The following is a 12415-nucleotide window of genomic DNA, read 5'->3' as shown; positions in this document are numbered from 1 at the left end:
TTCCCCCCTCCCTCCCTTTTATTCCTCTCCCTCTCCCTCTCTCTCTCTCTCTCTCTCTGTCTCCCTCTCCCCCCCTCTTTTTCGCTGTTGCCTCTTTGCCTCCCTAAATCAAGGTGCAAAGATGCCAAAGAGTGATGAAATGAAAAGAAAGCCAATTGCTGGACTGAGGTGGGGGAGATAGCTGCTCGGAGTCCGCCTGCGACTATGGAGCAGTCAGTAATTGCTGGAGACAGGGAGAGCTGGGGGTTGGGCTGAGGTAGCCATGTATAAATAGTGTGATCTCAAATTGAAAGGCATAAATAACAGCAGGAGTGATCTAACCCTATACAGCTTATCTTCTACGTGCAAAAACAGCGTGCAGAGGACGGCCACATCTCCGATTGAAAACAAGTGGATCTCTGTGGATAAGATCACCGGGCAGCCATGGAAGAACTTACGGCTTTTGTATCCAAATCTTTTGACCAGAAAAGCAAAGAGAGCAGCAGCGGCAGTGGCAGCGGCAACAAGAAGGAGACCATCACGTACAGGGAAGTTTTGGAGAGTGGGTTGGCTCGCTCTAGGGAGCTTGGAAACTCTGATTCTAACCTGCAGGACATGACCGAGAGCAGCAACCATTGCCCGGTGCATCTTTTCAAAGACCACGTAGAGAGCGACAAGGACAAACTGAAGGAGTTCAACACGGGCAGGACAGCGGAAGGTAAGAGCAGGGCCGGGAGCCCTTCGCCCCGCGCTTCTCGCCGGCAGCCCCGGTCCCCTCGGCGGCCACCCCTGGCTCTCCGCGGCGGGGGCGGCTCGGTCACTGCGGCCCCGGTGCGGCCCCGGCGGGGCGAGCGGGATCGCTCCCGCATCCTGCTTCCCTGCGGCGGCCGCCTCCCTCCCTCCCTGCCTCCCTCCCTCCCTCCCTGCCTGCCTGCCTGCCTGCCTCCCGCAGCGGCGGGAACACAGGCTTAGGAACACGTACTCCTGCATGCACAACGTGAGCGTAGCCGCGAAAAACAAGTCACAACTTCGGTCCTGCCCCCCCGCCAGCCCCCGTTCACATCCGAAATCGATCCGGTGCGTTAGGCGTTCTCTAGCCTGGGGGAAGGGGGCAGCGCAGCACGTCAGACGTTTTTGTCTCTATCTGTGTATTTTTGTACGAGGAAACCTTGTCCGGGGAGTTTTAATGCCTTGGGAGACCTGTTCTTCCTGCTTCCGGGCCGTCAGGATGCTGCTGCTCGTTCTGGGAGAAAGCGGGAGGTGGAGAGGGCTCTCTCTGGACATTTTGTCTTGGGTCGGTCAGCCTGTCCCTACCGGAGGCTCCGACCGGCGGGGACGAGAAGCAGGAGAGGAGCCTGGCTGTGGGGCAGCTGCCCGGAGCCGCTGAGACAGAACCTCGCTGCGGCCAGAGGCACCGGCCGGCCCGGCCGACTGGTCCCTCGGTCCCCTGCCAGTCCTCCCTCTCACCTGGGCCAGGGCAGCACGGCACCCCGCCGACCCCATCCCTTCTCTAAGCAACAGCAACGACAACGACAATTTAAAAAATATATATTTTTAAACCAAGACAGCTAAAAATCCCGCACAGACTCACAGGGGAAGGAGAGAATTAAAAGGACGGGGGGATTAGAAAGTTGAGAAAGTGTCTCTAGGCAAGTTAGACAGGTGGACCTGCCTGGGGAGCTACTGGCTAGCTTGGGGTAATAAAAACCGGTTAATAGGTTGGGGAACAACAACCAGCCTTTCAGCTGTTTCCTACTGTTTGATCTTGTTTAATATAACACTGGGAGATTTAATTTACAGCCCAAACTTTTATTTAATATCCTTCTCTTTTCTACCTGCTCCCCAAACAGAAGAACGAGGTATAATCCCGTATTCCCGAATATTACCCATATTTCTGCACAAGCCAGTACCACTCAGCTCTGCTTGTTTTCCTTCTCTGGTTGAGAGACTGAAAAACGAGATTCAGTTTAAGGGAATAATTCGATGCAGGAGATGATTTAAAAAAAATGAAAGCAGGGCATGCTTCAGGAATTAAAAATAGAATGAGAAAGAACGAAAAAGCCCCCTCTACTACTCTCCCCTTTTTCTCATGAATCGAAATTCTGACTTGTATGTTTAGCTAATCTAATCTACGGAGAGGGGCTGGGGGTGGGGATGGAAGGGAGGAGTTGGAAAGAGCTGAGATGCTTGTGACAGTTTAAATTCATGCCAGGTTTCAGTCTAATTTCAACTGATTCCGGCGTGTGATTTCAGTCCCACCGATATGCTAGTTAATATTTTATACCTATCACGGACATGCTGTAGCCTCGGAAAAGAGACAGCTTTTGAACGCGCCTGATTTTCCCTAGGCATTTGCTGGGTTAGCACCCTCGTCTTTTCATAGGGATTCCCTTTACAGGAGAAATGAGAACAAAACGCCATTAAAACCAACCAGCGAATTTCCCCATCCGGAGGCCAGACCCTCCCCAAAGTTTTATGCAGCCAGTATCAGCCCGGAGCCCGGAGGAACGATCACGGCCAGGGACAGTTTTCATTTTGGAAGTGAAAACGAATGCTTCGGCTTGGGTCCGGCCTGACTTAAGCCTAGATTCAGAACGCTTTATTACGTTTAACTAACTAACGATTTGCAGTTTATAATTTGCATTTTGGGATGCTCCTAAGTACATAGGTTAATATATGTCCATGAGCACATTTCTCTGTGTGTGTATACATACGTATACATGTATATAATACCTGTGTACTTGGTGAGGAAAAAGGGAATTAATTCGGGATCATCCGCAGATGCGACGCCCCCGAAATCCACACCACCCAGAAGGTGAGGCAGGACAAAGGAGGCAGTCAGGGAGGGCTCGTCCCGGGACTCCGCTGGTGCCCCGCTGGATGCGCACCCGGCGGGCGCCCCAGGCAGGCAGGGGATCCCGGGGAACCGGTTCAGCCTAAAGTGGTGTCCCTCGCTCCAGCATCCCTTCCTGTTTTCGTTAGCTGGGTTTGAAAGAAGGACAGTGCCTTAGGCCTCCCGGCATTAAGGAAAAGGCGGGGAAATTATAATAATAAAAACGTAGAGAATAATATGGCAAAGCAAAAGAAATCTCCCTACCCAAGACAGAAAAGGGGAACTGTTTTACCGCTGCCTCCACAGCCTCCCCTCTGCCCGGGACAAGCATTCTCAGCGGCTGCCTCTGGTCGCAGAGCCCTGTTGGAGTCCCTGTAGGTTGGGAGGGTTCCTGCTGTTCCGGAGGGGCTGGGGGTGACCCATGGCCCTGGAGCCCGCTGTCCCGCACAGGGACCGCCTCCCCCGGGGTTTCGAGCCACTGGCAGGTATTCTGGGGGAAAGAGGGGTGTTGAGGAGGAGACAGACGGGCGGTCTCTGTCTCATGCCCAGGGAAAGTTTCTTTTACGAGACAAATACTATCATCGTGGCTTCACAATGACAGTGGTAGGGAGCTTCTTGCACAAACCTCTTTGGGAGAAAACGTCGCCGGAGAAACCCCCTTCCCCCACCTCTTCCCACTGCCTGGAGGTATCGGGGGGCCGGTGGTTTTCCTACCACCCCTTCCCCGAACTGCCCGTACCAGCGGCTTCCTCCTAACCCTGGAAAGAAAATAAAATTATATGTATCTGTACAGTTTTCCTGACAGGGCACCAGACAGGCAAGGCAGCGCGGCTCCCTTCCTCCCTCCGGCCCTGGGGCGAGCTGCCCCCGGCCCGGCGCGGAGCCTGTAGCGCAGCTCAGCCCCTCTCGCCCTCCAGGGCCTGCCCGGGGACCTCCTGCCCCCTCCGCCAGCTGTACTCGCAAGTTGTGCTGAGTTTGGGGACGAAGAGGGGAGGAGGGAGACCCCTGTGTGAGAGAATTTCGAAGAGGTGCGAGGGGAGGCTCAGCGTCGTTTTCTTCTTCCCCCTCCCGGCAGGGATCTACGAATGCAAAGAGAAGAGGGAAGATGTGAAGTCAGAAGATGAAGACGGACAGACCAAGCTTAAACAAAGGAGAAGCAGAACCAATTTCACACTAGAGCAGCTGAACGAGCTGGAAAGACTTTTTGATGAGACTCACTATCCGGATGCCTTCATGAGGGAGGAACTAAGCCAGAGGCTGGGACTATCTGAAGCTAGGGTTCAGGTAAGAGAAAGGCTCTGTTCCTGGAAATGTGCTCGCCTCCCTTCCCAACTGCCAGCGGATCCTAGCACAGTGCCCCGTTTCATGCAGAACGGGGAGGTGAAGGCAGAGGTGACACGTGTGATGATGGGAAAGCTGTTTGCAAGTCTGCTGTACCTGTCCTGCCAAACAGTTCTGCTCTGGGAATATCTGCCCGTGTCTAGCGTTTCCTAGGAAGGTGGTTTAAAATTTTTTTTGGTATATGTGTAGGGTAGGGTGGTTGGGTGGTGATAGTGTTGACAAGTCTCTAATAACTGAACAACTGCTTTTTTTTTTTTTTTTTATTTCTTTTTTCCCTCCTTGCAAACGTGCCATTTACTCTCCCTTAATCCTTATTTTCTTCCCGCTTTTTCTATTATGGGGCCATTATGGGGAAAAAAAAAAGAAAAAGGCCAGAAAACAATCGCCTGAATAAGGCTAGACAGTTTGAGTGCTGAGGGACGGGATTAGCCAGAGCCGGGGGAAAGGTGCCGGCTCTGATTCGCACAGCAAGCGTATGAATGCATGCCACCCCATCTGGTGGAGGTTCCCCCCGTCCCTCCCATCCCACTTCAGAGACAGCTAAATGCCAATTAGACTTCGAAATCTTGAAAATAGATCCGGGTTGCTGTAGTCCTGGGGCCACCAGAGCTGTCTGTTTGGGTGGCTCCACATCGATTATTTTAAAATTTGATTTTCAGTTTGATGCAGAGGAAAAATACTCCCTCTTCCCCCAAGCCAACTAGGGAATGCTTCCACAAAACAGATGTCATATTAAAAGAAACAAAAACCCTCAACCAAACAAAAAAACCCAACATAGAAATAATTAACAAAAAATCTACCTAGAAAAAATAAGATCAACCTGTGGCTCTCTGAGCAGGCCCAGAGCAGGAGAAACCTGAAGGAAATCTCTTCTTGGATTAAAATTCTATACTTGGCCTAACAGACACAAACCAAACTAAAACTCAAAAAGAAAAAGTCAGCAAGGCAACCCCTCCACTGAACAAAACGTCCTGACACCCTGGAGCTAAGAGATGCCCATGTATACGTATACCTGCGGGTAGCTACTCATGGGCAGGGTATGGCTCTGTGGGCAGAGACGGAGGCTCCATGCCTTGACCTCACTCCCGGGACACAGTGGGAAAGTGGGGAAACACGGCCCCGAGCTGGAGTGGGGAGAGGGGTCTGTTGGAGCCCCTCCTTAGGTGTGGAAGGCAAGCTGACAGCACACTGCTCAGCCAGCATTTGCCTGAGCAAGCCACTACCTCGCTTTAAACAATTGTCTCCTGGAGGCAGATCCTGAAATAAATGAAGTACCTAAGTTGCTTTCGTTCCCTTTTTCTTTTCTTTTTTTTTTTTTTTTTTTTTTTCTCTTCTTTCCTCTTCTTTCAAGGTTTTAAGGTTTTACTCTCCCCTGAGCTCCTCTGAGTCTCAGTACAAACCGAGCAGGGCAAGGGATGGTGCTGGGCACACGCCTTAGGAATGGCAGCTTGCAGGGAATATTGCAGGGGTTCAGAGTGCTGCTGGCCTACTTTCTCCTGGAAGATTGATCTAACCACACCATATAAATTAATGAAAAGATTAAACTTTTGCTGAAGGGGACATCAACTCTTATGTCATCTTCCCAGATCTTCTTACTTGGGCTCTGTAATATCTTTCCAAGGCCTTGATGTAGTGTTTCTATAAAAATAAATTACTTGTAATTGAATTCTGCACTCTTTCTTTCAAGTACTTTATTACTGAGGAGCACCTTAACAGGATGTTCATAGTTACAGGAAAATTGGTGCTTCAAGTGCTTACAGATCTTAAAACAGCACACACATACAGAATAAAAGAAAAAAAGCCCTGCAAAAAAATCAGGAGGAGATTATGACTGAGGTTAGAAAAAATGTATTTATTAATTTTATAAAAGAGGTTTGTGTGGATTAAAAAAATCCTTATACATAAAATAGGTATAAAGAGGAAAAAGTGAGAAAATGGATAATTAATTAGGAAATAAGCACAGAGTTAATATCCATCAATAAGCAGAAGCAGGAAAAAAAGAAAAAGGCAGAAAAGGGAAAGGTTTGTTTTTTGGTTTTTTTTCCCCCCTAATACTTTCAGAATTGTTCTCTAATTCCTATCTGAACCTCTTGTCCCTTGCTGTTAAAGGATATAGTTTCAATTTAGCGTGGAAATTTGCTGTAAATAAATTGAAGCTCCTATGGTAGCTAGTCCTTATTAACCTTTTATTTTTAGTGTTGTACTGGAAACTCATATCACCCAGCTGTCAGGGTTATAATTGAAAGTTATGAGACCATAGTGAGGAGCAGGCAGTAATTCAATTACAACAAATATCTTTGGGTTTATGGTGCAGGGCTAAATTAAATGTCATTATTCACTGTCTCTAATGGAAATCAAAAGGAAATCAGATTAGAGCATTTGTGAAAGAAATCACTGAGTGATCCTTAATGAAGAAATAACTGTCTAAAACAGTGTACTGTGCTTTACTTAGCATATTCATGACTAATTGGAATTGATCGCGAATCACACCAAGCCTGATTTATTATCGCTTAATGCAGTGGATAATTCATCACTTTTATTCCTCATAACCTTATTTTTTCGTAGCTAAAGGGAAAGGCCACTTCGTTTTCCAGATTTAAATATAATTTCGGTTTGAAAGATGTTCTGATTTGCAAGAGAAGTTGTTTAAACGCTGCTTAAATTTCTTCTGACAATTTACACTGCTTTGTCGAGGCGGGGGGGCATGGGGAATACATACAAGGAGATTTCCTGCAAGGATTTACCACAGTAAAAGAAGATGTATTATTGTCGCTACAGCTCGATAATATTTTGCATGCTTATATTTAAATACATCTGTACATGTGTATAAATCCCTAACGGTCCAGTAAAAAGGAGAAGCGATGCATGTTGCTAATATTTGCGTGTTGCTGGTAGGGAAAAATAGGCTTGTGCTTGTGCCGCGCTGGGCTGCGCAGGGCAGCGGGGCGGCAGCGATGCCCGCTTAGCACGGGGAGGGCTGAGCTGGCGACAGCCATCAGGGACAGGAACCAGGACTGGTGGGTGGGTCTGGTCTGTCTGTCTGTCTGTCTATCTATCTGGCTGTCTGTCTGTCTGTCCGTCCGTCGGTCTGTCTGTCCGCACCCGGTGCGCTCCGCAGTCGCCCGCTGCGCGCTTCCCCCGCAGACACCCTAGGCAGGAGAAATGGTGCGCTAAATCAGAGAAGGCCAATTCCTACTTAAGAAAATCACTGAGGTACCCGAGGTAATTAATGCCTTCGGAAGCCTTTCTTTGCACTAATTACTCCGTTGTAAATGACCATCATTAAGGCAATTGAAGAAAGCTTGAAGGGAAAATTTGATGTAGGAAGTGCAGTTAGTATTAATTAACCGTATGATCTCTTGGCAAGTGTAAGAACATCAAAGGTTGTAGGTGTTTACTTAGCCACAAGATTTTATCAGCGGTGAAAGTCAATGTTTGTCCATATTCGGTAGGTTTTGGTGTAAAGATAAGGATCCGCAAAATATTTTGGCCCGCGTTTCTGATGATGTTTTGGGGAGAGCTGTTAATCGAGCACGACAGAAGGGGAAAAGTAATGAAAGTCTGAAATGCCCCTGGAAAAGAGGCACGGGAAGCGCAGTGGCAACTGCAAAGTTCTTCGATTGTTTGAGTGAGAACGGCTGGAATTGGGGAAGCATTATCGGATTACAGGCGTTCCTCGGGTAGGGGCAGGAGCACTTTACATCCCAGCCTGCAAAAGATGCTGCTCTTGTCTGGCCAGAGGTCTGCAGAAGCGGATTTTGTTTTCTTTAACATTTAGGGAACGGGGAATGATTCAGACTCTTTCACGAAAGTTGAGTGTCTCGCATCTTGTCAGAGATCATCGATTTTAAGCCCAGCTCGGGAGAGGGCAGGAGCTCCAGTCTCTTGGGGGCCAGACCCCGGAGTCTGACCTGGCCCACGCTGGCTCTTCCCGGGCTGTTTAGGATGACTGGGAAGGGTACGAGGGTCCCCTCCGTCCTGCGGGTGGTCTTACTGTAAGTGTCGCTCCAGACGGGTGGCAGAAGGAATGCCACTGCCTGCCCAGGGGACACGGGGCCCTCCGGGACCGATGCTGAGCGGCAGGCTCCCGGTCTCTCCCTCTGCGAGAGTGCTGTCCAACTCCTGGGTTCAACTGAGGGAGCACAACAAGGAGCAGGAGCTCCCCCCGAACAGCCCCTCAGCAGCACAGAGAGGGGCTCCCTCCGCCTGGGGCCGAGCTCATCCCCTCGACTGCTCCCGAGGGGAGACCTCAGCAAAGCTGTGCAGTCACTGGCCTCACCCCAGTGAGCTCCATCCCTAGCTCCTGAGATAATGCTCCCTCAGCAGCTGCCTGGGCCATCTCCATTTTTTTGTTGTTGTTTTGTTTTTGTTTGCTTTTTCTTTTCACAGGTCTGGTTCCAGAACAGGAGAGCAAAGTGCCGAAAGCAGGAAAACCAGATGCACAAAGGTGGGTTAGGGGTGCGGACCGGCCGGGGGCTGGCGGCCTCGGAGCCCCGGGGCGCCTTCGCCTCTCACCCGGCCCTGTGTCTCTCCGCAGGTGTGATCCTGGGAACCGCCAGCCATTTAGACGCCTGCAGAGTAGCCCCCTATGTGAATATGGGAGCCCTGAGGATGCCTTTCCAACAGGTAGCTAGCTCCGGTTTTAATTTACTTTCCCCCAGCAAGCTCCGACCCCCATTCGTTTGCACGGGAGGAAGCCGGACACGTTTACAAGTGCCATTTATATAGAAGTTGGCACGTATTAAAAACAGGCTGTAAAACTTCGCGAAGGAGCCCCCGCCCGGCTTTCGGGAGCTCAGCGCTGCTCGGGACGGAGCGGGGGGTCCCGCGGCCCGGGAGGCGCCGGCGGGGCTCAGGGCCCTCCACCGCCGTGCCATGGGCTGGCACACGGCCCCGGGGCCGCCCGCAGACCCCACCGGGCTCCCGGGGCCGCCCGCAGACCCCACCGGGCTCCCGGGGCCGCCCGCAGACCCCACCGGGCTCCCGGGGCCGCCCGCAGACCCCACCGGGCTCCCGGGGCCGCCCGCAGACCCCACCGGGCTCCCGGGGCCGCCCGCAGACCCCACCGGGCTCCCGGGGCCGCCCGCAGACCCCACCGGGCTCCCGGGGCCGCCCGCAGACCCCACCGGGCTCCCGGGGCCGCAGCGCCTTCCCCGGGCGGGGCGGGCCCGGCAGTGCCCGGACGAGCCCGCCCGCCCTCTGAGGGCCGGCCCGGCTCGGTCCGAGCAGCCCGGGGGACTTTGGGCTCCTCCTGGCCCGGAGAGCGCGGTGGGGGCGGCTCCTCCACCCGCTGGGCCAAACCAGGAGGGGGAAACACTATGCGGACCCTTGCGCTGTAGTTTCCCTCCTCATTCCCGGGCGGGCTGTTGAGACCGGTCCTTTTCCGATGATGTGACCACCCCGGAGGTGGGGAGCCTGCTCCCAAATGCTTTGTCACCCTGATGGCCAGCCAGGACAGGGGCAGTGGCGGAGCGCAGACTCCGACGCCACTGCGGGGCCGGGTCCGTGCCCCAGCGAGGCGCAGCCACCCGGGGAAGGCCGCTGGGGAAAACCGGGACGAGGGCGATGAAATTCCATTCCGCTTCTAGCCGGTTGTAACTCTTCCTTTCCTCCGTCGGAAATTTTATTTTATTTTTATATTTTATTTTTCTTTCTTTTTTTTTTCTTTTCTTTCTTTCTTTTTTTTTTGTCAATTAATCGGGGAATTGATTTTTTTCCAGCCCAAAGGGACCCTCCACCACCTTCTCCATCTCGGAGACACGTGGAGCTGACAGATTAATTGTATTGATTTTTAAAAGACATATTTGGACCAAAATAATTAAATACATAAATAAACTCTCCCCCCTCCTCCCCGAACCTACCCGAAGCTGAAATCTCTCAGTCAACCCAATGTGTTTGTGTAGGTCTAGAAAGCTCCAAAGCAAACACTAGCCGGGTATAGCAGGGACCCACGGCCAAAGAGTTTTTAGCAAGGTATAAATAAACATCCCTGGAAAAAAAAAAAAAAGGAAAAAAAAGGAAAAAAATTAGCTATTTAGCACTTGTTGGCGCCCGTGCGTTGGGCCGCATTTATTTATTTATTTATTTATTTATTTATTTATTTATTTATTTATTTATTTATTTATTTATTTAAAACCACCAGGAGGAGGGTTAAGCGTGTCTCCATGCCCTCGGTTGAGCAAGGAGCGGAGGTTTGCCGCCCTGATTGCGGGGGACACTCCGCTCACAAGTTGGTCTTTCCATCCGCCGGGCTCCCGGGAAGGGTCGGGGCTGGGGATGCGTGTCCCGGGGGTCCGTGTGTCCGCGGGCTCGGGGCTGACGCCGTGTCTCTGCCCCGCCGCCCAGGTCCAGGCGCAGCTGCAGCTGGAGGGCGTGGCCCACGCGCACCCGCACCTGCACCCGCACCTGGCGGCCCACGCGCCCTACCTGATGTTCCCGCCGCCGCCCTTCGGGCTGCCCATCGCCTCCCTGGCGGAGTCCGCCTCCGCCGCCGCCGTGGTGGCCGCCGCCGCCAAGAGCAACAGCAAGAACTCCAGCATCGCCGACCTGCGGCTGAAGGCCCGGAAGCACGCCGAGGCCCTGGGGCTCTGACACGCTTGCCCCGAGCCCCCCATCACACCCCGCCCCGGGTGCCCGCGGCGGGCGGGCGTGTGACCCGCACGGACCGCCGCTCTGCCCCTCCGCTCCTCCTCATCCTCCTCCTCCCTGGCTGCAGGGCGAGCAGCGAGCGCTCCGGCCGCCCTGCCGCCTTATCTCTTTTTTGGTTTATTTTATTTTTGTGTTTTGTTTTTATTTCTTTCCCCTTCCCCGAGGTCTGCGAGCGCCGCTTCGCTGGCCCGGCCGGCCCCAGGGACTCGGCGGCCGGGAGGTGCCGCGTGGCGCGGTGGGGACGCTCCGCCCGCCGCGGGGCCCCGGACACAACACACGCCAGCAGCAAACACGCACCCGCCAGTCAGAGACTCCTCGGAGGACAAAGTAGGTGGGAGGAGAGAGAAAAGAGAGTTAAAAAAAAAAAATCACAAAAAGAGAAAAAAAAAAAAAAGGAAACGATCTCTAAATTATGTTAATCTGTGAACATTGGGGACACTTTGGATTTTTGACCCTGGCAAAAGTGATCGCTCCGGCATAACGTCATCTGCTGCTGTCAGTTTTGCTACCTTGTGCATGTGTCAAACTAAACACGTTTTGAAGATCAGAAATATATTAGAACAAAACTAAACAAAACAAATAGTAATAATAATAAATAATAAATCCTTGGGGCTGGTCTCCATTAAAGATGACATTTCTTTGTTGCCAACAGTATTATTTCACTGCCATGAATCTCTTCCATCACTGAGGAGCTGCTGCTGCTGCAGAACTGGTTTGAATTTAAATGTGGAATTTCAGATCTGAGGCAAGGCAGATTTTTATTTTCCTTCTTTTCTTTCCTAAAAAAAAACAAAGAGCAGCAATAACAAAAAAGTGTGTGTCTCAAATGGCTATGTCCTTTGAAAGGAGAAAAAAGAGACTAGAATTTACTAATTGTTAGCGATAACTTGAAAGATGGGAACAATAAGAAATGCACCTGTTTGCCAGAATTACGTGAACTCAAAGAGATGTATTGTGCCATAGAAACTGGTCAGTTTTTCATTTTTTCCCCCAAATGCCTAGATCTTTGAATCAGACTCTCACTGTTTTACAGGATGTAGAAAGAATGAATTATACAACAAAGATGGACGTATGGTTTTAAGGCATAATACTGACGCAGCATTAATTTTAGTGAAATGCAATTAAGTGCAGTAAAGTGCAATACTGTAAATATTATAGATTAAAAAAAATAGCCGTACTTATTCCATTATTAACCAATTCTGCAAGATCCATAACTTAAATCCTTTATGCTCAGACTGGTGCATTGCAGCTCCTTGCCAAAATGACAGTCCGAGTCTTCTAGGAATGGGTAAAGTTATATGTATCACATGTGGGAAAAGGGAGACACTATGATTTCTAGTCAACTTAATGTGCCATATTTCTCAGAAGCAAGCTGAAAAATCTGTATGACACTTTCACATGATTTTAGGTAAAAAAGCAAAACAACAACAAACCCAAACAAGTTAAAACAACCCATAGAAGTGCTCTGTAGAAGAGGACAAGTTCAATATTTGGTCATTTTAATTTTTGCCTGTGATTTGGACACCAAGTATTTAGCTAATGCTTAAGCAAAGAAACTACTACAAATCCAGCAAGGATGGAGAGCAGGGAAGTCCTTTAAATTGTATTACCAAA

The 12415-nt window shown here is 50.7% G+C and overlaps 1 protein-coding gene across 2 annotated transcripts; it reads left to right on the top strand.

Annotated features, from left to right (window-relative positions):
• Window positions 1–423: 423 nt before the first annotated feature.
• SHOX (SHOX homeobox) lies at window positions 424–10744 on the top strand. 2 transcript variants are annotated; one of them, XM_066571568.1, is made up of 5 exons: window positions 424–697; window positions 3888–4096; window positions 8543–8600; window positions 8691–8779; window positions 10499–10744. In XM_066571568.1, the coding sequence occupies exons 1-5, from the start codon at window positions 424–426 to the stop codon at window positions 10742–10744; spliced, it is 876 nt and encodes a 291-aa protein (XP_066427665.1). The 2 variants fall into 2 exon arrangements, with proteins under 2 accessions (XP_066427665.1, XP_066427664.1); XM_066571567.1 differs by having other exon boundaries at window positions 8691–8787; window positions 10477–10744.
• Window positions 10745–12415: the final 1671 nt, after the last annotated feature.

This window comes from Molothrus aeneus, chromosome 2 (assembly GCF_037042795.1).
Source record: "Molothrus aeneus isolate 106 chromosome 2, BPBGC_Maene_1.0, whole genome shotgun sequence".
In the NCBI taxonomy this organism is placed as follows: Eukaryota; Metazoa; Chordata; class Aves; order Passeriformes; family Icteridae; genus Molothrus; species Molothrus aeneus.
This window is presented reverse-complemented; position numbering and strand designations above follow the sequence as displayed.

Coding starts and splice junctions, on each gene's coding strand:
- SHOX (XM_066571567.1), top strand. CDS start 424: ATGGAAGAACTTACGGCTTTTGTATCCAAATCTTTTGACCAGAAAAGC. Junction 698..3,887: donor CACGGGCAGGACAGCGGAAG/GTAAGAGCAGGG, acceptor CCCTCCCGGCAG/GGATCTACGAATGCAAAGAG. Junction 4,097..8,542: donor TATCTGAAGCTAGGGTTCAG/GTAAGAGAAAGG, acceptor TTCTTTTCACAG/GTCTGGTTCCAGAACAGGAG.